General features: G+C 40.4%; 1 protein-coding gene across 12 annotated transcripts in view; it reads left to right on the forward strand.

Annotated features, from left to right (window-relative positions):
• Positions 1-23,710, forward strand: part of ZNF521 (zinc finger protein 521) — a 298,917-nt gene that overhangs the window by 131,859 nt on the left and 143,348 nt on the right. For 10 of the 12 annotated variants that reach the window (XM_028737138.2, XM_028737136.2, XM_028737137.2 and 7 more), the window contains 2 exons: positions 1,484-4,839; positions 19,755-19,839. In XM_028737138.2, coding sequence (XP_028592971.1) covers positions 1,924-4,839; positions 19,755-19,839 — 3,001 coding nt within the window. In that variant the 5' untranslated portion in view covers positions 1,484-1,923. The remainder of the gene's footprint in view (positions 1-1,483; positions 4,840-19,754; positions 19,840-23,710) is intronic. The other 2 variants (XM_028737127.2, XM_077933090.1) reach the window with 1 other exon arrangement.

The following is a 23,710-nucleotide window of genomic DNA, read 5'->3' on the forward strand; positions in this document are numbered from 1 at the left end:
AGGTTTTGTTTAATACTTCAAGTGTCAGGTGTTTTGTTTGCTGGATCAGTGTTTTAAACACTAAAATGAATGGTTCCATTAAGAATATGCACTTGGAAGTTTTCCTGTGCATATCCTTTTGAGATTAATGGGTAGTTTCTTGCATAGCTCTCATTCACTTCAATGGATGTGAGCAAGAGAACTTTGTGCTAGTTTGAGCTCTAAATAACTAGCAACAAATCATTTGTCAGAATAAACAGTTGTATATAAATGGAACTAAAATCAGCATAAAATTATGTTAATGTATAACGATACAAGTATTTTGAGCTAACTAATTTTTGACTCTAGCAGTGAAACACTTCTTCTTAGAGTATTTTCTGTCATAAGTGATTTGTAGACATTCTCCATCTAAAAAAGAAATTGACACATTGGTTTCTATAGGTTTCAGCCTAAAACCCAGAAATGAAGTAGTATAATAGCTAAGTCATTTTGGTTACTACTTGGCATATGTTCTTGTTTGTCTTTTCATTGTTACTCATAAATCTTTCAGCTTTTACCATAATAATTTGTCATTTGTTCCTGTTTCCAGTTTTTTTGCAAGTTGCTTTGTCTATGATCACCTAAATGTTTGGGCTCTGTTTTACTAAGGAAGTTCCGCCAGTAAAGTTTTTTTGCAAAGAGGAAGAAATGGTGGGCAACCTCTTGAACTTTAGAAGAAGATAATACACGGTTCGAATCTAGCTTTTGTGAAGTTCACTCTTTTCACTTAACCCTGGCTGACTCAATATAAACCTAATACAAACTCACGTGTTATTAGCCATGTATTTATTTCGGTGCTGGTTAGTAGCTGCTAAATTATCTGAGTTCAAGTGGGAAACTGCAGCAAAGTAGTAGAGGGTATCACCAGATCCCAACAGCGTGTTTCTGAAGATACTTTTTTCATTGTGTTTTATGCTTTCTTCTTTAACTCTTGTAGCTGAGCACCAAAATTCCTAATAATCCATTAAACTATGTTCTTTTCAGGACCAAGTTTAATACAAAAGTGAGAAATTTGAATTATTCTGTTTTTATTAAATATTAGGCATGCGGGTGACTCCTAATTTTGAAATAATTTTCTAATACTTTTTCCCTGGTTGGCACTTCCAGTTGTTCCCGTAGTATACAAATCATTTTATGGTGGATACAAAAGACACATTAAGTATATTAAAATCTGCATTTTAATAAAGATGTCAATGTATAATACGCATCAAGCAACTACAAATGATAAAAGCAATAAAAGGATAATGTGGGAACAGACCGATTTCATGGCTTTTCCTAGTTTACCATCCGATTTGAATTAGTATATTATAGAAGATATGGGTGCGGGTGCAGAAGGCAGTCTGCCGATGTTGTACAATTTCATGTGCATTTCAATACATTTCTGATCAAATGTATATATTCATGACAAGTACCGTCTGAAGAGGAAGCCCTTAACAGTTTGCTTCTCTTACCTCCCTTTTTCCAGATGGAGTAGACATTGAGGATGACCCTTCTTGCTCATGGCCAGCTTCTTCACCTTCAAGCAAAGACCAGACTTCCCCAAGCCATGGAGACGGCTGTGATTTTGGCGAAGAAGAAGGTGTTCCTGGACTGCCCTACCCCTGCCAGTTTTGCGACAAGTCGTTTAGCCGCCTCAGCTATTTGAAGCACCACGAGCAAAGTCACAGCGACAAGCTCCCTTTCAAGTGCACGTATTGCAGCCGCCTTTTCAAACACAAGCGGAGCAGAGATCGCCACATCAAACTCCACACGGGAGATAAGAAATACCACTGCAGCGAGTGCGATGCAGCATTTTCGAGAAGCGATCACCTTAAAATCCACCTAAAGACTCATACCTCTAACAAGCCATATAAGTGTGCCATTTGCCGGCGCGGGTTCCTCTCCTCTAGTTCGCTTCACGGTCACATGCAAGTCCACGAGAGGAACAAAGATGGTTCTCAGTCTGCCTCCCGGATGGAGGACTGGAAAATGAAGGACACTCAGAAGTGCAGTCAATGTGAAGAAGGTTTTGATTTCCCCGAAGACCTTCAGAAGCACATAGCAGAATGCCACCCGGAGTGTTCCCCGAATGAAGACAGAGCTGCTCTTCAGTGCGTTTACTGCCACGAACTCTTTGTAGAGGAAAGTTCCCTTGTAAACCACATGGAGCAGGCTCACAATGGAGCGGATAAGAAACACATGTGCAGTATTTGCTCAGAGAACTTCCATAGTGTCGAAGAGCTGTATAGCCACATGGATAGCCACCAGCAGCCCGAATCATGCAACCATAGCAACAGCCCCTCTTTAGTGACTGTTGGCTACACCTCAGTGTCTAGCACTACACCAGATTCAAACCTCTCAGTGGACAGTTCAACTATGGTTGAAACAGCTCCCCCCATAACAAAAGGCCGTGGAAGAAAACGGGCAGCCCAACAGGTGACAGATATCACGGGGCCTTCAAGCAAGCAAGCCAAGGTTACCTACAGCTGCATATACTGCAGCAAGCAATTGTTTTCGAGCCTTGCAGTGCTCCAGATACACCTGAAAACTATGCATTTAGATAAACCCGAACAGGCCCATATTTGCCAGTATTGTTTAGAAGTATTACCTTCGCTTTACAATCTGAACGAGCATCTTAAACAAATACACGAAGGCCCAGATCCTGCGCTGATTGTTTCGACCATGCCTGCTATGATCTACCAGTGCAACTTCTGCTCGGAAGTTTTCAATGACCTCAACACTCTTCAGGAACACATTAGATGTAATCACGGATTTGCAAATCCAGCTGCTAAGGACAGTAATGCGTTCTTTTGTCCCCATTGTTACATGGGATTTCTTACTGATTCTTCTTTGGAAGAGCATATTAGACAAGTCCATTGTGATCTCAGTAGTTCCCGTTTTGGTTCTCCTGTGCTGGGAACCCCCAAGGACCCAGTGGTGGAAGTATATTCTTGTTCTTATTGTACAAATTCCCCAATATTTAATAGTGTTCTTAAACTGAATAAACATATAAAGGAAAATCACAAGAACATTCCGTTAGCGCTAAACTACATTCATAATGGAAAGAAATCTAGAGCCATGAGCCCCTTGTCTCCAGTGACTATAGAGCAGGCTTCTTTAAAGATGATGCAAGCGGTTGGTGGTGCTCCTCCACGCCCTACTGGAGAATACATTTGCAATCAGTGTGGTGCTAAGTACACTTCCTTGGACGGTTTCCAGACTCACTTAAAAACACACCTTGACACTGTCCTACCCAAACTGACTTGTCCTCAGTGCAACAAGGAGTTTCCAAACCAAGAGTCCCTGCTGAAGCACGTGACCATCCATTTCATGATAACCTCCACTTACTACATCTGTGAAAGTTGTGACAAACAGTTTACTTCAGTGGATGACTTGCAGAAGCACTTGCTTGACATGCATACCTTCGTGTTTTTCCGCTGCACTTTGTGCCAAGAGGTGTTTGATTCCAAGGTCTCCATTCAGCTTCACCTGGCCGTGAAGCACAGCAACGAAAAGAAGGTGTACAGGTGCACCTCCTGCAACTGGGATTTCCGCAACGAGACGGACTTGCAGCTCCATGTCAAACACAACCATCTCGAGAACCAAGGGAAAGTGCACAAGTGTATCTTTTGTGGCGAGTCCTTTGGTACCGAGGTGGAGCTGCAGTGCCACATCACCACACACAGCAAAAAGTACAACTGCAAGTTTTGCAGCAAAGCATTTCATGCCATCATATTGCTGGAGAAACACTTGAGGGAAAAGCACTGCGTCTTTGAAACAAAAACCCCTAATTGTGGAACCAATGGAGCATCTGAGCCAGTTCAGAAAGAAGAAGTGGAGCTACAGACCTTGCTGACAAATAGCCAGGAGTCACACAATAGCCATGATGGCAGTGAAGAAGACGTCGATACATCTGAGCCAATGTACGGATGTGATATTTGCGGGGCGGCCTATACAATGGAGTCTCTCCTGCAAAATCACCAGCTGCGAGATCACAACATCCGACCCGGGGAAAGTGCCATAATTAAGAAAAAGGCAGAACTGATTAAAGGGAACTACAAGTGCAATGTGTGCTCTCGGACGTTCTTTTCAGAAAATGGACTCCGTGAACACATGCAGACACATTTGGGTCCAGTGAAACATTATATGTGCCCAATATGCGGCGAGCGATTTCCGTCTCTTCTGACTCTTACAGAACATAAAGTCACACATAGTAAGAGCCTAGATACAGGGAATTGCAGAATTTGCAAAATGCCTCTTCAGAGCGAGGAAGAATTTTTGGAGCATTGTCAGATGCACCCTGATTTGCGAAACTCCTTGACGGGATTCCGTTGTGTGGTATGTATGCAAACAGTGACTTCCACTTTGGAGCTGAAGATCCATGGGACATTTCACATGCAGAAGACGAGCAGCACTTCAGCAGTGCAGGCCACAGGGCGAGTGCAGCATCTCCAGAAACTGTACAAATGTGCTTCTTGCCTGAAGGAATTCCGTTCAAAACAGGACTTGGTGAAACTTGACATCAATGGCCTGCCATATGGTCTGTGTGCCGCCTGCGTTAATCTCAGCAAAAGTGGCAGTCCAAGTGTCAACATCCCTTCCAGCAGTAATAGGCAAGGCATGGGCCAGAATGAGAACTTGAGTTCCACAGAGAACAAAAGCAAAGCAGGAGGGTTGAAGACTCGCTGTTCAAGTTGCAATGTTAAATTTGAATCAGAAAGTGAACTTCAAAACCACATCCAGTCAGTCCATAGAGAGCTCATTCCGGACAGCAATAGTACACATCTGAAAACACCACAGGTATCACCAATGCCCAGAATCAGTCCGTCTCAATCTGAAGAGGTAATTCTCTCTCTCTTTGCTTAAAAACAGGCCTTTGATTTTTTTAAAAAAATGCATAATACCATTTTTTATTTTGCTAGTTATTTGCCAGGATATGCTTAGCCGGAATGTGTGGTGTATCTCCCATAGCCATTAGCTAGCTAGCAATTACTTGCTTCTTGATAAGCCTTGTGTTTTGGCTTGAATGATGCAGAGTAGGACTAATTCCAGTCTCCCTAGGATATTGTCTTCTTTATCACTGAAGAGAATAATCTTCATGCCAGCACAACTGAGAGCTGGAATCTTAGCTGAGGTTCATTTCGAGTTGGAATCCCTAGTTCTGAGTTATGCTTACGGCACAGAGTGTTAATGACACAAAAGTAAACTACATCAAGCCAAAGCGTTGGCATGCAGAGCGCTGTTTTTGAAAATATTTGTGAGCAACAGAGCAGGAGGGCTATTTTTGTAAATTATGTTGTTGACATTAATTTTCCCCTGTCTTGCTCGACTTTGATTAAAAAGAAACGCCACAGTGTAACACCTACATTTGCTAAAGGGCAAATTAGTCTTTTCATTGCAATTTAATTTTTATTTCTGTGTGTGCATGTTTGACAGAATATCAAGCCAGGCATCAGATGATTAACATTTCTTGCAGAATAATCTGTAACATAAAATTGTACAAATGTGAGTGTCCCATGGGGCATTAACAAGATCACACTCTTATTCCAGATTAATTAATTTGCAGTAAATGCTATGGCCTTGTTCTATTATCATAATCACTAACACGAATTAGAATTGCCAAAGGGGGCATTCCCAAGCACACTTAAATGTACATTATTTATCCCTTGACTTGCTTTACTTTCCATTTTATTTACACAAGGGGAAGGAAACATATTGCCCATGGCCTGCATCCAGGCACTTTTAAGTCTTGTTCCCCTATCCTCCTACTCCACCCATGCATACCTATTCATCTGAGAGCCTCATAGATTGTGACTATGGAGAAACTAAGTATAGCCAGGGAGGAAGTTGTGGTAGTCCAAATGTGTCGCAGCCACCCAGTGTCTATGCTTAGTCTACGTCATTTGATTTTCATTAAGGAAAAGGGTAGCTTTATTTCTGTTCGTCCAAACCTTATTTCCAGAGCCCCTTATAATCTGTTGATCCTTGATACAGATTAATTAGGTGTTCTCAAAGACCTGAGCATGAATTGAGATGCCTCTGAATTACTAGGAGAATGGGACTGTGCTTGTGTCATGCTTGTGAGCATCTCATATGTAAGGTAAGGTAAAAAGGACCTTTCGACGGCTTACCTTTACCTGCATCTCATATGTATCTGACTGGCCACTGGATTAGGTATTACACTGGATTACATTCTTTTAATTTTTCTACTGCAAGTCTGCATAGATGATCATTAGAAAAGTGGGGAAACTATTCCCTTTTATACTCTCCGTCCTCCTTGATTGCCAGAGAGAAAGGGACCTATGTTCGGCAGCATTGTGAACAGCCCATGCCATAGCACTTGTAGGATGCCAACAGATCAGAAAAAAGAGCTGCCCTACCCTTGTACACTTCACAGCACCCTGATCTTTAGAAAACAGCTTAAGTTTCTGAGATAAGTGTATTATTTGGCAGGGCATAAAAGCTCTGAAATATATAAATAATATCATTTACCTTCCACTGCCTGAACATCAAGTTGTTGTTAAAGGCACAGCAATAGGGCCAGTAAAAATTGGCAACCATCGTAGGAAATGTCAGACAAATAAAAAGCATTATCTTTCCTCTATGGCCTTAGGTGTGGGCATTAGATTTCCAGCACTTCAGAGGAACCTGCAAATTAAACATGAAACGGATTGCTTTTGAATGGTTGTTGGATTGGAAGTGGCTAAATGTGTGAAACATGTAACCTCTTTCCTCATATCGCTGATAAGTTGGGCACTGGGATATGCCCATATACTTGAGATTTCTGTTGCTGCTGCCACTCATCCATATTTGCGTTAACACCTGCTGGGATAAGCAAATACTGTAGCAATCCCATAACAAGTTTATTGAATATCAGTAGTCTCTCTGTCCAAATGAAGGCAATAGAAAACTAATGTCTCCCTCTGGTTCCATCACAAAAATTGATAAGCATAGAAACAATAATATATGATATGCTGATTTGTGCTGTGTTAGCTTTAATATCCTTTCTCCAATTGGCCTCCAATAGACAATATATTCTAAGGTTTAGAAAAGTCTTTGCTTTCCCCAGACCCACTAAAAGCACAAGAAAGTGTATAAAGAATTAGTGAATTTTGAGAACCTTGAAGTTGCCAGAAGCTGACCAGAAATGGCAGTTGGCAGTTTTAAGAGCCTATAGATTACAGGGAAGAGGGAAGATACTTAGTGATGATGATTTCACATTTTTTTCTTGGAGAGTGGAAGGATATTTTCAGTTTGTTCCAGCTTTTACTTAGCTAATCTTTTGCATATGTAAGTGTTAGGCAAAGGGCCTAATAATCACACTTGGGACTGCATGAACAGAAACACTTTATTCAGATCATGGGATTTCATGGTATTGCTCTACTTGGCCCTGGTTAGGGCTCAGCTGGAATATCGTGTCCACCTTCGGGTCATCACAATTTGAAACACACATAAGTGGAGCAAGGTCTCAAAAAAAGCGAAGGGGGAAAATGGTGAGATTCAAAATACAGGACTTCGAGGGACACACTGAAGTAGGCTTGTATGGATAGTCTAGAGCGTTTAGGGACACAAGAGGCATCTTCCGAGGATTCTAAAGGGCCACCATAAAGGAAAACAACCAGGGAAAGAAAGGGCACAGGTGGAGGAGCAAAGATAGCTCCTAAATACTTTTGGAATAAATTAGTTGAAATATTGGAACCACCACCTCCAACAGTTGGGGCATTGTTTCTAAAAGGAGTCTGTCAAGGTATCTGTTGAGGGCAACTTGGGACTCAGCTACATTGTTAAAGAAAAAGTGCTTTATATGCGTTGTTTATGAATTCTAACACTGATACCAGATGGTGCTGTGGAGTTCCATTTTTGCCAACCCGGTTTCCCATACAAAGTTTAACTGAAACGCTTTGTTGATGTGTCTAGATCCAGCCTTGGTAACTGGATAACCCTTACTGTGGGATTGTTAACAAAGTCTTATAAAAACAGACATAATAAAAAGCACCTCTGTCTTCACTTTACTCATTATGCATAAAAGGGGCCTGCCTGAGAAGCTGAGGACCAGTGATGATTGCTAGCTGAAACGGAAGTGATACAGTTCTAAAAAGGGACAGCATGGGATTCAATTAGCACGTACTTTATACAACTTTTGAATGATTAAAAAACCTGCTTCTGGTCTAAATATATCTTACATTTAAAACACTGAGCTGGTTTGTGTGATACATTAAGCCAAACCTTAGTTCCGCAAGATCATGCAAAGATTTGCTCTTGCAGGGTGCCAACTTGAATAAAATGGGGGGGGGGGGCTAGTAAGCGGCACCCCACATAATCATATGACACAACAACACACACACCATTTGAATGGCAATGCCCATTAACTTGGGGCAGGGCCCTCAAATATTTTATTGGGGGAGCTATGTCTCCTTTATTGGCTCCTATGGCTCTTGGCTACAGCTTGCTATCAATGAGAGGAGTGCTTAACCACTAGTCCTGGTTAGGATGATACACATATCCAAACCTTGGCTTGGCTTAGCACAGAATCGGAAAGTACCAGTGGGGAGGAAAGCTGCTGCAAGATCCTCTCAAGATCCTCTGTTCTGGTCCTGCTGTGCTGCTGTAACCTAAGCCATGGTTTGACTTAGCATGTCATCTGAACCCAGGCTCATGGTTTCTTCCCTCCAGACAAACTATGAGCTAAAAACTGAGAACAAACCTTGATTACAACTCGTTGTTTGAAGCAAGATAGCTACTAGCTTGCATGCAGACAACATACTGAGCCACAAACCATGGCTTAGCTCATAGCAGTAGGACTGGAGGAGGACCAAAATGGCCTTCATGTGTTCATGCTAAAACGTGGCTTGCAAATACAGTGGTACCTCGCAAGACGAATGCCTCGCAAGACAAAAAACTCGCTAGACGAAAGGGTTTTTTGTTTTTTGAGCTGCTTCGCAAGACGATTTTCCCTATGGGCTTGCTTCGCAAGACGGAAATGTCTTGCAAGTTTGTTTCCTTTTTCTTAACACCGTTAATACAGTTGCGACTTGACTTCGAGGAGCAACTCATAGAACGCGGTGTGGTAGCCTTTTTTGAGGTTTTTAAAGACTTTGGTGATTTTTGAAGCTTTTCCAAAACTTTCCCGACACCGTGCTTCGCAAGACGAAAAAATCGCAAGACGACAAAACTCACGGAACGAATTAATTTCGTCTTGCGAGGCACCACTGTAATTAAATTAACTTTTAAAAAATTAAATCAAGAAATGCAGCAGTTTCCCCTTATCCCTTAGTTCTGGTCCTGTGACCAGTAGGCACCAGTGGGGATGCATTGCTTTTCCGGCTTCCCAGCGCTATATTTTGCTGCTGTTTAGCAAGAGGAGGAGGGGCAAAGCAGCAGGGAGCATCACACAGTGTGGGGCACTGCTGCCTATAACTCTGCTCTTTGTTTGAACAGCACAAAAAGCCAGTTGTAATCCTATGGGGGCAAAAGTTCTTACCTACCTTCCTTGTTGCTCTTCTTATTTAAAGAATGATATTTATCACTGCTTCCAGAGCTAAGTGTTTCGTTTTTCCATTCAGATGCTGAGAGTGAAATAGAGGGGGGTCCTTAAAGGTGGCAGTGGGGACAAAAACCAGGCTTATTTATCAAAATAAATCACATTGTTTTCAGAGGTGAAATAGAGACACTTGATGTCAGTAGGGTTTTTTAAGGTGATGCAGATTTATAAAATTTTAAAGAGCCCTACATGTTGCCTGAGAATCCTGAGAGCGTTTACAAAATTTGCGATAGGCATAAGTGTTGAAGGAGTATTCTCCAGTGAGCACTTGCAAACTGTTACTTTTATTGGACACAGCTGTTGCTGATTGTGGGTAGAAAAAGTGGTTGGTCGCTTGAATGCTATCTCATTGTCTTATAGCATTGCTTGTTGGACTTTTTTATTATTAGCATAACAGCTGTTGGGGGGGATAGTGAATGAATATCACAGGTACAAAATATCACAGTGAACATCAGCATTCTACATTTGTTATAGCCAGGAGTGCCAAAAAAAATTAAAAATTTTTTGCAAAACTTAGGAGCCAGACAGAGTTGTCTAGGAGTCGGTTTCAAGGGCTCAAGACATGAATGCATGGTTGAAAGAAAGTATCCTGTCCTCCCTTGTGTATTCTGCTCTTGTGTCCCATCACTCAGGCATTATACCATGAGGTATGAGCACACCTAGCACGCATTGGCTGTGGACATGTGGACATGTTTAGGCAGTAGAAAGGGCCTTTTCGCTTTTCTTTCGTGTGTGTTGTGCCCTTTTTACTTTGTATCTTTCTCTTTCTGTGTGTCAGGCAGCGAGCCAGCAAAAAATCAGATAGAGTATGTGAAGTTAACTCTTTGTTTGGAGAAACATAGCCTGCTCAGGGGAGCCATGCCTAATGAGCACAGCAAGTCTTCTGAGTAGATCTTGCCCCTATAAGGCAGTTGTGGAGGCTGAAGACACCCACTTTCCCACAGCTACCCAAGCAATGTGAGACTATGCCAACATGCCTGTCTCTGCTACTGCTTCTTCATACCACTTCTGGTCCTGGGAGACATGGAGGGAGGGGAGCTTGTTGGACCCATCTAGCTCAGTGTTGCCTACACTGACTGATAACGGGAGTCTTGATAACTGGGAGACATTTCTAGTCCTAGCTGGGACTAAATCTGGGATTTTTTGCATACAAAACAGATGCTCTACCACTGAGCAATGGAGGCTGCAAAAGTGCACTTACTTATATTTAGCTGAGCACACATAGGTGCAGCACAAGAGCACAACATCAAGGGAGTGAGGCCAGTGGTGCAAACTATGCTGGGGCATGGCCAGTTCTCCCTTACTCATGCATATATTGTATGCATGAATAATGTGTGCCTAGTGCCTCTGATTTCACCATAAAAGCCTTGTAAAGAAATGCAGAGTAGGAAAGAGGGCTTCATAGTTGTGGAGAGTGTTTTATCTCACTCAAAATCAAATTAAAATTTTGTTCCCAAGTGGACAATTTATTTTACCAGAGATATAAGACATTTTTGAGAACTGGAAATAAGGGAGAAGAGCTTAATGAAGAAGGCATACCAGGGAATTTCCTGAAAGAAAGTTTGCACTCAGCAGTTGCAGTAGAAATTTGGGACAAAGTTTCTTAAAACAATAGACCCATGTTTTTAAAGAAGCATTGCCATTACAAAGTGGAACCCATGCAAAGATGTATTGCGTGAAAACCATAATAATGCTAAGTAAAGTATCCGCCTTGTGCCAGAAAAGTAGTGCTGAGGAGGGACCATGCAGAGCTTCTCAGTCTTTCTGTTCCCATGCAGCCACTTGGGGTGACTGAAAATTACTGATACCCACCAGTCACAAAATGGTGGCCGATGGAGCTGAAGTTTGATAGAATTGATTGGCAATAACAGTCACCCTTGTGCCCAGTCCCAATCCCTTTCTCTATTCATGCCTATGGACAGCTCTCTCTTCTAGCCTTGGACCCTAAAAAATAGCTTCTTCTTGCGATCCAGACAGCAAGATAGTTCTTCCTACTAATACAGGGATAGCCAGGACGGTTCTTTCTAAATCAGAAGTAGCCAATGTAGTGCTTTCCAGATCTTTTTGGACTCAAAACAGCAGCAGCTGGTAGGGCCTAGACCTGGTGAGGGCGGCCTGTGACCAAGGAGGTCCTGTAGGTTGGCCGAAGCTGTTCTCATTTTCTTCCCATCCTCCTCCCTTGCAAAGATGTGCACACAAAAGCATTGCAGTTGTGTGAGTGCTTAGTGCCTAACTCAACTGAAAAGTGTCTAACTTTGGTTTAGGAGGGTTCCCTGTGCTCTTGATTTTTAGTTTGGGTCTGTGTCACAATAACTATATATTTGTCAGAAATAATCCCCACCAAATTCCATGAGGATGTCCCCTAGATAAGACTGGAGTTTGAATTGGTTGGTGGAAGGTGCCACAGAGAACTATTAACAAGGTCCCACCACTAAACTTTAAGCCCAATGGAAAATGATTACAGCCCATCACCACCTTCTTTACTTCTATGGCTTTTTGCCAGAATGTGGAGGGATATTAAATAGACCAGATTGTAGGAGACCAGGGTTAAAATCACCACTCATCTATGAAACTCCCTAGACCACCTTGGGCTATTCACTGTCAGTCTATGTCTCAGGGTTGTGAGGATAAAATTTGGAAGAGGAGAGCCATAAATTCCATGAAAAGAAACGAGTCTCATTTGTTTTAATTGGTTCAACAAAAAATAGCTTGACAAGGGAAGGTGGCAACACGAACAAGCCGGTTTTCTTGGGTTTGGTGTCTGCTCTGAAAGAAGTCTTTTTGAATTCAATGGTGCTTACTCTTATGTAAGCAGGGTTAATTTATTAACTGCATTTATGTGACCTCTCATAACAGTTCTCTGGGCTTCTCCCAAAGCAAAGCAAAACAGTTAAAACTGGATGCACTATCACTGTGCATATCTAGGATTAGTATATTAGACAGAAGGAAGCTCTTAAATAGGTATGTTTGTTGCTTTGGAAACTGAAGAGTTATTGTCAGGTTAAGGGATAGCTAATGTTAAGGTAGGCATTTAGGTGAGCATGAGGATTAGCCAGAAAATTACATGTTTTAAAAGCTTGGTTTAAACAGTAGGAGAAGCTCCTAGAGAGGCTAATCAGAATTTAATAGAGGAACACCTAGAAAGTTAAGATCTAATGAAAGATAAAGGGCACAGTTCCTCTAAAGTGAGATCATGCCTAGAAATGTTGATTGAATATTTTTACAAAGTTTATTTGAAAGCATTGAAAGAGGGTGCAACACACACAGTTTCCCTGGATTTGAAAAAGCTGTGGAGACAATACAAAAGAAAAGATTAATATGCAATATAAGTACTTAACAGCATTAAACTCCTTATAAAAACATTTATTTTGAAGACACACAAGATTTGCAGAATTTAACCGGAAAGGATTAATATTTTCTCTCCCAAGACCTCACTCAGAGGGAAGAAAAAAGGAAAGAATTAAGAATGAGTGGAAGAATCAACGGGTGATAAAGAAATATAGATAAAATTAGTTTTGAACAAAAGCGATAGATGTTCAGGCATCTATTTTGATACTCTCTTTTGAACATTCATGTGGAATGTTGGAAGGTGTTTCTATATTCTCAACTATTTCCTTTATTTCAGCATGATTTGAACTTTTAGTGCCATATCAGTACTGTCAAACCTAAGCGCGGACCTGGACAGATTTTAAATGTAGAGGGCACAATTTGGCATAAAGTTAAGGACTTTAAATACTTCCGAATTAAATGAGAGGGTTAATCATGTTCTTAGCTCTCTAACATTGAAATTGATGAGATTCAAAAGTACCTAACTTTAGCTCAATTGTGCACACATGATTTTACTGAAGTTTTCAAAAAGACTGTTTAATTCCTAATAAGGGTAGCTTCCACATGACCTGTTTATTGAACGTTCATCCTGATTTCTTTGCACAAGGTTTCATTGTGCCATCTGAATTTGCCGCTATGCAATTGAATCCCTATTGCAAAATTGCAACAGTCTGAAGGAACACTTTCGAAAATTTTTATCAGGAGGTCAGGCCCAAGGATGGGCTTGTATAGGGAGCATGTTCTAGCTGGAGAGTGGTGGCAGTGCTCTGGTGAAGAACGGGCAAACAAACTGTATGCTGGTGGTCTGGTGGCACAGAGGAAGGAACTGGTTTCCTCCCTCAGCGGCAAGTTCACCAAACCTGAGGAAAAGCCGCAGAACTGGGAGTTCTTCTATTAGACCACAGCACTGAATTGGCCTTCTAACATCACCTAACTTTTCAGGTCAGGAATATTATGAGCTGTTTTATGAACTGCTATAATTCAGCATTGGCTACCATCCCCAGTGGTACAAGGAGTTAGCATCACAGTTGTATTTAAGGGGGAGAAAACCTTTATGCAGTTTTCTATATGAATTTTTAGGCTTGAGCCACATACCGCCGTATTTAGCGAGGAAATCCCATGGGCTGTTACGGATCTATGCCAGTCTCTTACTCGAGCTCCATAATAGTTTATAAGTCTACAATTAATTTTGGAAGGAGAGTTGTAGTCACAGTGTTTGAATTGGGTTTTTTTTTTATCTCTAACATACAGAGTAAAGGCAAACTGCATACTTCTTTGGCAAATTTTGAATGAAGGATTGATATGTGCATCATTAATTAGTAATACTTGTTTATAAGCCTAAACAAAGATATCACACTGTTACACACTTCGCACTTCCTCAAATAGTGAGACTTTCCAGGGGCAGTGCTACAGGGTTTAATTTCGTTTGAATGAGAGCACTGGAGACTTATGATGTCTTTGCAATATCTGTTCATTTACAAATATACAAGCAGAGCATATTAGAAGCAAACTGACACTCCCTCAGCAGGCAAGAATTCCACTAACCCCACATCTGATTCTCAGAGAGAGTGCTTGCAACCCAGGGGCGATTCACTTTCAGCCAACTCACTGCTCTCTGTTTGATTCTCTCTCAGTTCACTCTACACACACCTTTCCTTCCCCCTCACACAAATGCCCCTACAGAGACCTGCTGTCAAGCCCCATCTCCTACAGATAAATTGCTCATTCAGGAAAAAAAAATATCTCATGACCACTAGCTTCTGCTGATGAAACGCCAGCTTAACAGCCCCTGACTATTGGCAGGCAAGCAGCTTTGCAGAGTGGTCTTCTGGCTTCCACACCAAAGCTAACTTTATTGCTTTCGAAAGATACTGCCTGGGATCTTGATGGCATTGCTTCTCACCCTATATTGTAGTTTTCATTCTAGCTATATAGTATTCCTGATCAGGGCCTCTCTCCATGTGACAGCACAGATTCGGGTTGCTGAAGAGCTTCCTGGTTTTCCCTCTACCCGTATTTTTCCATGTTGCCCTTTAAACCAAGACATTTTTCTTAATGTACCTGCCTGATTTCTTTCATCCATGAGATACCTGCCAACCTGCACACCCCAAATAATACACATTTTCCAAAGCCGTCACTAAGCAAGAACACTCCCTGTACGCTGCTTTGTGATCATGTTTGATGAAAAGTGGTTTACGAATCTTGGAAGTAAATAAACACTAAAATTTACACTTGATAAAAATATTAATATATATTGCCATTATATTTGACCTCTTTCCTTTCTTCAGCATGAGTTAGATAGCACCACTGCATGGAGAGACTAGCAACAAAATGAAAAGAAAACTACCATAGCAGTAGCTAGCACCCACTTCTTTTAGAAACTGATCCAACAGGCATTCAAATGAGAAGTGCACTGCTGATTTCAGAAGAAGTCAATCCTTTGCTGCTTTGTTAAAAGAGACAAAATGATGGAAATAAGAATGCTGTGTTTGCTTCTGCAAGGTTTGAATATGGCAGCATTTTTGATCATTTAAAAATCTTAAGTTCGTTGACACAAGTCTAGTTACGTATATTGCTGACTTAATAAAAGTTGATAGTAACATTTTAGAAGCTCTTTGGAATCTAAAAAGAACTAGTGTTTGATCTAGCAGCAGAGACAAAAACAGTCTCTTGTTTTATGATAAAAGATGTCTGTGTTGATCTTCAAGTATGTCAGATCATTCTGAAGAGGCTAGTAAGAGCTGTGTTGTTGTTGTTGTTTTTGTCAAGTGATTTTCCTTGCTATCATTAAGCTTCAAATAAAGTTGGGGGGGGGAGAGCTTTGTACGTTGTGTCAATGTATTCATCCGTCATAATTTCTGTTGACAATTCTCGACATGCACTATGTTTTACTGTTCTAACGAGAGAAAAGACCAGCCATTAACTTTACGTTTCTTTGTTTTTCAATAAAGTCACATGTCAGGAGTAATGCTGGGGTATGCTAATAAGCCATATATAATGTTAGGCACCTGGGAGCAAGAAATATTTTCTAACTAGTTCTAAAGGGAAATAATGTTAAAAAAGGAAGAGTGATTGTTATATACGCAATGTGTGCTGGCCTACGTGTCAGTATCAAAAACATCTTTTAAGGAACTTGGCACAATAAATCTCTCAACCTTGATGGTTGTTATTTAAAAGTCTATTGTAGTTGCAATTTTCCTACCTGGCATGTTCTGTTTTGGAGTCCCAGGTACCTGAAATACATTTTTCCTCATCTTGACATGTCTTATGTAGGGATGATGGTGAAATTTGCTACAAGCAGACCAAGCATCAAACTGATCCATAGCCCACTTTTCCACTCTTGTGAAGTAGGCTTGCTTGTAGTGACTTTCTGCTGATTTCCTGCTTACAATTAGCAAAAAAATTATATGACAACATTTGTTCTGCTAAGATTCAGCTACCATCAGCAGCAATATCTGATCTTACGTGTCCTGCTAAAAGGGTACTGCTGAAATGTGCATTCACATTTACTTCTGTAATTGATTCACTGTTCAAGTGACTATTTTAGCCATTAACAACCATTAACATTCATTGTTTTATCGTTAACCCATTTCTCATTTTTCGTTCCATGTGGTTTTGCCAAACTCACAATGAAAGCACAGCCATTGTCTTACGTCTTAATGTGAAAATGTTATATTTATTAATGTAGCAAAAAATGGAATTCATCTGTATTTTGTGAGTGTTGAAATGTGAGCCTGATGCATATACCGTATTTTTTGCTCTATAGGGCGCACTTTTCCCCCTCCAAAAATTAAGGGGAAATGTGTGTGCGTCCTATGGAGCGAATGCAGGCTCCTTGGCTTCAGTGATAGCAACGCAAAGCCTCCGGAGCGCAGAGGGAGCGCTCCCTTTGTGCTCCTTGGCTTCTCGTTGCTTTCGCTGAAGCCTGGAGAGTGAGAGGGGTCGGTGCGCACTGACCCCTCTCGCTCTCCAGGCTTCAGGGATAGCCGCCTGAAGCCTCCGGAGTGCAGCAGCAGGTCCCGCTGCGCTCCGCAGGCTTCGGGTTCCTTTTGCTGAAGCCGGGAGAGCAAGACTCTCCTGGCTTCAGCAGAGGGAGAGTTGCGCAGCGCCCCTTCAGCCAAGTGGGAGGAGAAATGGAAGGGGCTCCGTTTCTCATGCCGCTTCGCTGAAGGGGCGCTGAGCAGAGAGGGGGAGATTTTTTTCCCTTGTTCTCCCCCTCTAAAACAAGGTGCGTCCTATGGTCGGGTGCGTCCTATAGAGCGAAAAATACGGTAGTTTTTATAATAATATTACATTTTTTATTATAACACTATAATAATCTTTCTATCAGCAGTTAATACATTAGCTTTTGTCCATGCAAAAATAAAAACTGCATTCCCCACCGCCACCCCGGTCAAAGTGTGTGGTGGGTTGTGGTGAAAATCATATGCACACCCTGCAAGCCATGCCTTGAGTGATGTGAACTGGGGTTTTTTAGGGTGCATGGGTAGTTGGATGAATCATAAGCACACGGTGCCCTAAAATCCAAATGAACAATAAATGAAATGGGTTACTGATTTGCTTGACAATTTAAGTTGTTAATGTGGTAGCTGGTTGACAAGGAAAAACCACAAACAACACTAAGGGGACATGGGCTTCATTGCCTTCTCATCTTCACTTGAACAGACAGTAACCTTGAGGCAAGATGCATCCTTCAGTGGGCTCACATGGGTTTTAAACCATCCCTGAGATCATCATAAAGAACGTAAACAATATTGTTATTTTTGAAAACCTAAGAACTGGACCAGGAATGGTTAAAAATAGCAAAGTGAGAACTGAAGTGAATTGGTACTGGTGATGAATCTCTTGAATTATAATCTGCACCGGCATCAAGTAATGGACTACATCCCTACAAGTGCCACCTTAAAGAGTAAATAAATGGTCCCCATCCATCGCCAAATTAAATTAAATTAAAGCTGGGTTTATTCTAAGGCACCAGTCTATCTAAAGATATTTCTACCTAAGTATTTGCCACTTGAAGCAAATGATATGAACTATTAAAATAAATTACTGTTGTTGTAAATGAGCAAGTATGCAGTTGAAAGATTTAGAAATATGAAGTTAATAGGGTATATATGCTATGGCAAATGAAAGTTGGTGGATCTTGATATTTACTTGCAATTCTCGAGATTTTAGGAGGCCCAGCCGGAAATGTCAGATGTTTGTGTCCCAGGGCTTATAAATGTCCTTCACTGGTAAATGATAGAAATGAGGATGAGATTTAGACATTTACGATGGAAATGAAGATGACATTTAGACATTTATTGAAGGCACTGAGTTAGCTTTGAGATTTACTGGTAAATGTAATTTTCTGAGATTTCCCTTTGGGATTTTTATGGGAATACTATAAATTACTCAGATATTGCACATTTCAGGTATTAAGGTTCTAGTTTTATAATCTTTGACTTGAACAGGAATGTGTTGCAGTAACTGTCATAAGCTCTGTGGTTGTTGACATTTACCAGTAATTCTTAAAACTGGACACAAGGTCAGAAGCAATGCCAGATCATGGTTTGGCGCTATGTGAATGAAAGTGGCAGGACTGCACTGATTTAAGATCAACAAGCTATGTCTCTTCAGTTTTAGCTAAATAGGGTAGATTCAGAATACAGGAATTTTGCTGTCAGGTACATAGCTTAAACCAGTGTGGCATAGTGATTTGAGTGTTAGTCTGGGACTTAGGAGACCAGAAGCCCAGTCCCCACTCAGCCATGGAGCTCACTTTCTATGAAGAACACGCCATTGAATTGCACACATTTATAAAGGTTTCAGCATTTACAGATTACAAAGATGGTTTCTTCCACTCAACCTGTGCCCCAAACAAGCATACACCCCCTCTTTGGGAAAGATGATGAACTAATATTCAAATGAAACGCACTACAGTAAGAACGCATACATAAAAAGAAGTTACATGTCCCCTGTTAGCTGTTTGACTAGCAGCCATGTAAGGCTGGCAACAGCCACCGGGGGTCCTGACATTTGCTGGTCGGCTGGACATGCATTGTACTAATATAATGTCCTTCAAGGCTCCATCAGTCAGAGCAATCTAAGAGCAGGGTTGTGGATATTTGACACATTTTGTGCATCTTACTGCAGCGTAGGAGCTGTGGTGTTAGGAAATGGTTTGGGGGCTTCCCAAGCGAAAAGAAATTGGCCATATTGAGATCGATCCTAATTCCCCCAGGAGGTATGGAAATCCTAGATAAGAAGCAGAACAAGACACGCATTAACCTGGGCAGTCATGTGACATTGGATGAATATAATTTACCAAGCCATATCTCATAGCAGTGTGCAATGACCGCTTGGTAAGCTGGTCATCTGGATTCGTTCTGCAGAGTATTAAGGAGAAACTTTCTCTGTTTGTCTTGATTTATGATCAAGTGAAGAAATGTGCTATGGGTTCTTTAATATTTGGGGAACCAATCCTTGTTACCAGCTGAATGTAAGAGACCACTGGCAACAGAACAACTTCTAAGCATTTAGAAATCTATAGCATGTCAGCTTGACTGAATCTTCACTGGTGTGCTAGTTTTCTTTGTGCAGATACCTTTTTAGATAGAAAAGCCTTTAAGTTGGAAGTTGAAGAAAAAGGTTTGCAAAATTGTATCCCCTTCTCTCTTTTTAAATGATGCATAAGTAGACTGCAGTGGATGTGACTTATGTCTAGTGGGCTGTAAGACTAGCAAAACAGGAGAAATGGGGAAGATATGGAAATAGAGCCTGATTCTATACTAATATTTATTATGTCCACATTTTTAGCTTGCTGAATTTTTTTTTACGTAATTGTTGTGAGAATTCATTTATGTGCATTTATTGCTTAATTAATACTTTCCCTTGTTCTTTCCTCTAGAAGAAGACCTATCAGTGCATCAAGTGCCAGATGGTTTTCTACAATGAGTGGGATATCCAGGTTCATGTTGCAAATCACATGATTGGTGAGTGAAGTACTAAATCTTGTTGATGATAGATAGACTCTCCTAGCTGTATTCTCATTGCCTGTAAATTTAAACAGAGTTAAGGAGAAATTAATTGTGCAACCGTCAATGATTTACCCAGGTGTGATAGATATCTTTTTTTAAAAAAATATATTATTAGGCCTAATAAAGCATTAGCATGTTTTATTTTCTGCAAGGGCTAGTTTAGACTTCTGCAGAGATTCATATACTACTGCCAGTCAAAACACAGGTGATTAACAAATTAAACTTCTAATCATTTTTGCATTATTGAAAACAACTAACAGGAATGGTTAATGAACTGGTTGTTAGCTTTCCACAGAGTTTTAGACAGGTTTTAATTTCAGAAGTTATTATGCTAATGACACTACCGAGTGCTGCTCAAGCACCTTGGTACCAACACCAGAATTTGTGAGTTTTGTCACGAAGAAGCGTAAATAATTCAAATGGCCATAAAACAGGGATATACATAGTATTTAAAAGCTTGAAAACAACCCAGAATGGTTCTCTACAAAATGAAATAATATATTTAATTGAGTCAAAGCTCAAGCACTGTTATTGATAGTATTTAGAGTCTACAGTCACAATTTCTAATGATAATTTGCTTTTATAATACGGCTGAAGTTAGGAAATACCATATGAAACACTGAGCATTTTCTTTGAATCATCATATTTTGCCATTATTTGCTTATTCCCCTGGGTTATATGTTTTTAATTTGGTTACCACTTAGTAATAACACTAAGCGTTCTGCAAGCCAATTAAATTTATCAAGCACATCTTTTGCCTGCTAATAAAACAATATTGCCTTTTGTTACTGCCTATTTCTAAGAAATTCCTTTGGCAAAGAGCAGACATTAGAATCATTGGCTTTGTACTGCTACAGTATTTGTTTCAATGTCTTAGAAAAATGGGAACTTCTTGCAGAGAGATTCATGTCAGCAGACAACTCTATAAATGCATGTTCATTTATTCAAAACCTATTTCCTTTGAGCTGTTTTACAAAGTTGCTTAATTTCTGGCTTGATGTTCTAAACTATTTTTTACACATGTTCTCATGTAGTTTTGTCATACTTATTAAAGGTTGTTGGTTAATTTAATATGCTTCTTCTCCAGCTGTTGTAGTTTAATTTAAAAAAAAACAACCTTTGGCTTCATCCTAAACATGCTTACTAGAGAGTAAATCATATTGAAGCCAAAGTATCTTAGAAACCTTAGAATCATAGTGTCAATGCATAAAAGTAAAATTCAGTAAAACAAAGTTTTCAGGAGTTAAATGTGAGCTTTAATTTTTTAAAATTAATGTTCTGAAGTCAAAATAGAATTAAGAATGAGTCATATTATGGGTGTATCCATTAAAAAACAATTGCACTGGCAATATAAGCGAGAGATAGCCAAAGGAATTTAGTGTTTGTGCAAGGAAGTCCAAATGACATGATGATAAAAAAGTTAATAATAAGTAGCCAACTCAGTTATACTCAGAATAAACCCACTTAAATTAATGGACCTGTTAGTAATGCTCCTTAATTTCAATAAGTAGGATGTGTACTGGATATAAACTACCGTAACTTTCAGTTTGCTCCTCTTCAATGTGCCTCCAAGTCAGAGGCTTGAGGTGGCCTACTTCACCTTTGCTAAAATTAGGACCCACTCAGGTTGGCCCAGTGACCCAGTAGCAGGAATCACTGCTGCTGTATTACCAAGAATTTCATTCCTGGATTAGCCCTAGCAGGGTTATGAACACTTCTTGTGCAGCATGATTGTCAGGGACAATCCTGTCACGCTCAGTGTGTTTTCTTCCCAAAATTCCACACAATGGAAGGCAAGAAGCTTCAGAAAATCCTGCAAAGAAGCAATGCAAACGCACAGAGCTTAGCAGAAATGATTTTGTAGATAACTGCAATTCCAGATTTAAAAGAATAAGGAGCAGGATGGAGAAGATGAATAATGTAGTAGTAGAGCTGGGCCTATCAGATGTTGTAGCAGCAATGGCTCACTCTCAGCTGATTCCCCCCCGTTATTGATGGCAAGCTGACCATTCGGTAGTTACCTGGGTCTTCTCCCCCATCCCTTTTTGAAGATGGGGACAACATTTGCCTACCTTCAGTCTGCAGGGACCTCATCTGTTCTCCAAGAATTCTCAAAGGTTATAGACAGAGGCTTAGGGATTACATCCACAAGTTCCTTTAGCACCCTTAGGTGTAGCTCATCAGGCCCTGGATATTTGATTCATTTAAAGTAGCTGCGTGTTCCCTTATCACTTCTTTTCCTATCTTGGGCTGCAGCTGCCTCTTTGCATCGTTCATTCTGTTATCACCAGGTTGAGCTGTGCTTTCCTTTTGACTGAAGACAGAGGCAGAGTAGGGGTTGAGCAGCTCCACCATCTCACTGTCACCCAATAGCATTTCTCCATCTTCTCCAGGTAGAGGACCAACTACTGGTTCTTCTTCCTCTTGCTTCAAACATAGCCAAATAAACCTTTTAAAATTGCTTTTAACCTCTCTTACGAGTTTGATATCATTCTGAGCTTTGGCCTTCGCGACCTTCTCCCTCCAACTGATGGCTACTCATGAACAGTGTTAAATTAGTGTCCCATAGTTCCTTGCATGCAGCAGCAGGCTGTAGCACAGAATTAAAAGCATTAGTTTGGTACCTGTGACTGGTAATGGATTTGGGAGTGCATAAAGTATAATCAGTTTAGCTCAAAAAGTCTAGGAAACATTGTTCTGTGGCACTGCTTCCTGAAATGCCATAGAACATTAAGGAGCAGAAGTCATTTTGCCTGTCGTTGCGCTTATACATAGTTATTTTGGGGGGATGATTTAGAAAACTTCAACTGGAATGAAAATAGTACGAATTTATAGATGAAAATAGTTAGAACTTACAGCTGAAAATAGTTTGTTGGGAGCTGCAAAAAGAATCATAAGCACACAGAGACAACTCTTCTCATTTTTTCAGCTGGATCTCAGTGTTTGGTTATTTTTAATGAGGTATTCAGCAAGCAACAGATAAAGAACGTTTGACAATGAGAAGTTTGTCACTTCTTTGTGTGGGCAAGGGATTATTCTGGGGTGTCACATAGTCTCCTAGGGTATGTTTACTTGCCTCCCACTTTTCACCTGCCTATAATCATTTGGTAGAGAACAAGGATGTTTTCTTCTATAGCAGGTAAAGCTAGACCAGGCCAGATTGCAATGTGACTTGATAGAGGGTAAATCAGAATTGAGTGAACATTGGAAGTTGCTTCTGTTGTTACAAATTTTGTTCATGGGAGTCACTCTCATTGTAACTTCAGGAGAATTTGTGCCTATTTGCTAGAAACTGGTGTGCTAAGGCACTTTTAGGATTCTTATCATAGGCAGATCTGATGAGTAGACATAGTTAAAATGTTTTTCCAGCAGTAAGGATTTTCATTGCAAGAGTAAGTTGTGAAAACAAAAAATGCTAATGTTGAAAGACCTTATAGTCTTAAAAGTTTGATAACATAGAATGGGAAAAAGGTGCTTTCCCCTGGCTGATTGTCATGCATGATATTGCTTCATGCCATAACCATAGTGACACAGATTTATGTGGGCTTGCTATAAAAACATTCCAGAAAGCAGGGTGGGGGAGATTCTATCACACAAAGCACAGTGTGATTTGCAGAACATGCTTTGATAATCTGTATTTACTGTAAGTAATGCTGGATGTCAGTGTTTGAGATGCATCCCTGATTAAAAACACTCATATTGCATCTTGAGTAAGAAGGATGTGGAAGAATTAACAACCTGTAATAGTTCTATTTTGGAGAGTGTATGAAAACCTGAATACAGGAAAATGAGTTTTTAGTGATTTTATATGCTAGGACTCATTCCA

This window comes from Podarcis muralis, chromosome 8, assembly GCF_964188315.1.
Source record: "Podarcis muralis chromosome 8, rPodMur119.hap1.1, whole genome shotgun sequence".
Classification (NCBI taxonomy): domain Eukaryota; kingdom Metazoa; phylum Chordata; class Lepidosauria; order Squamata; family Lacertidae; genus Podarcis; species Podarcis muralis.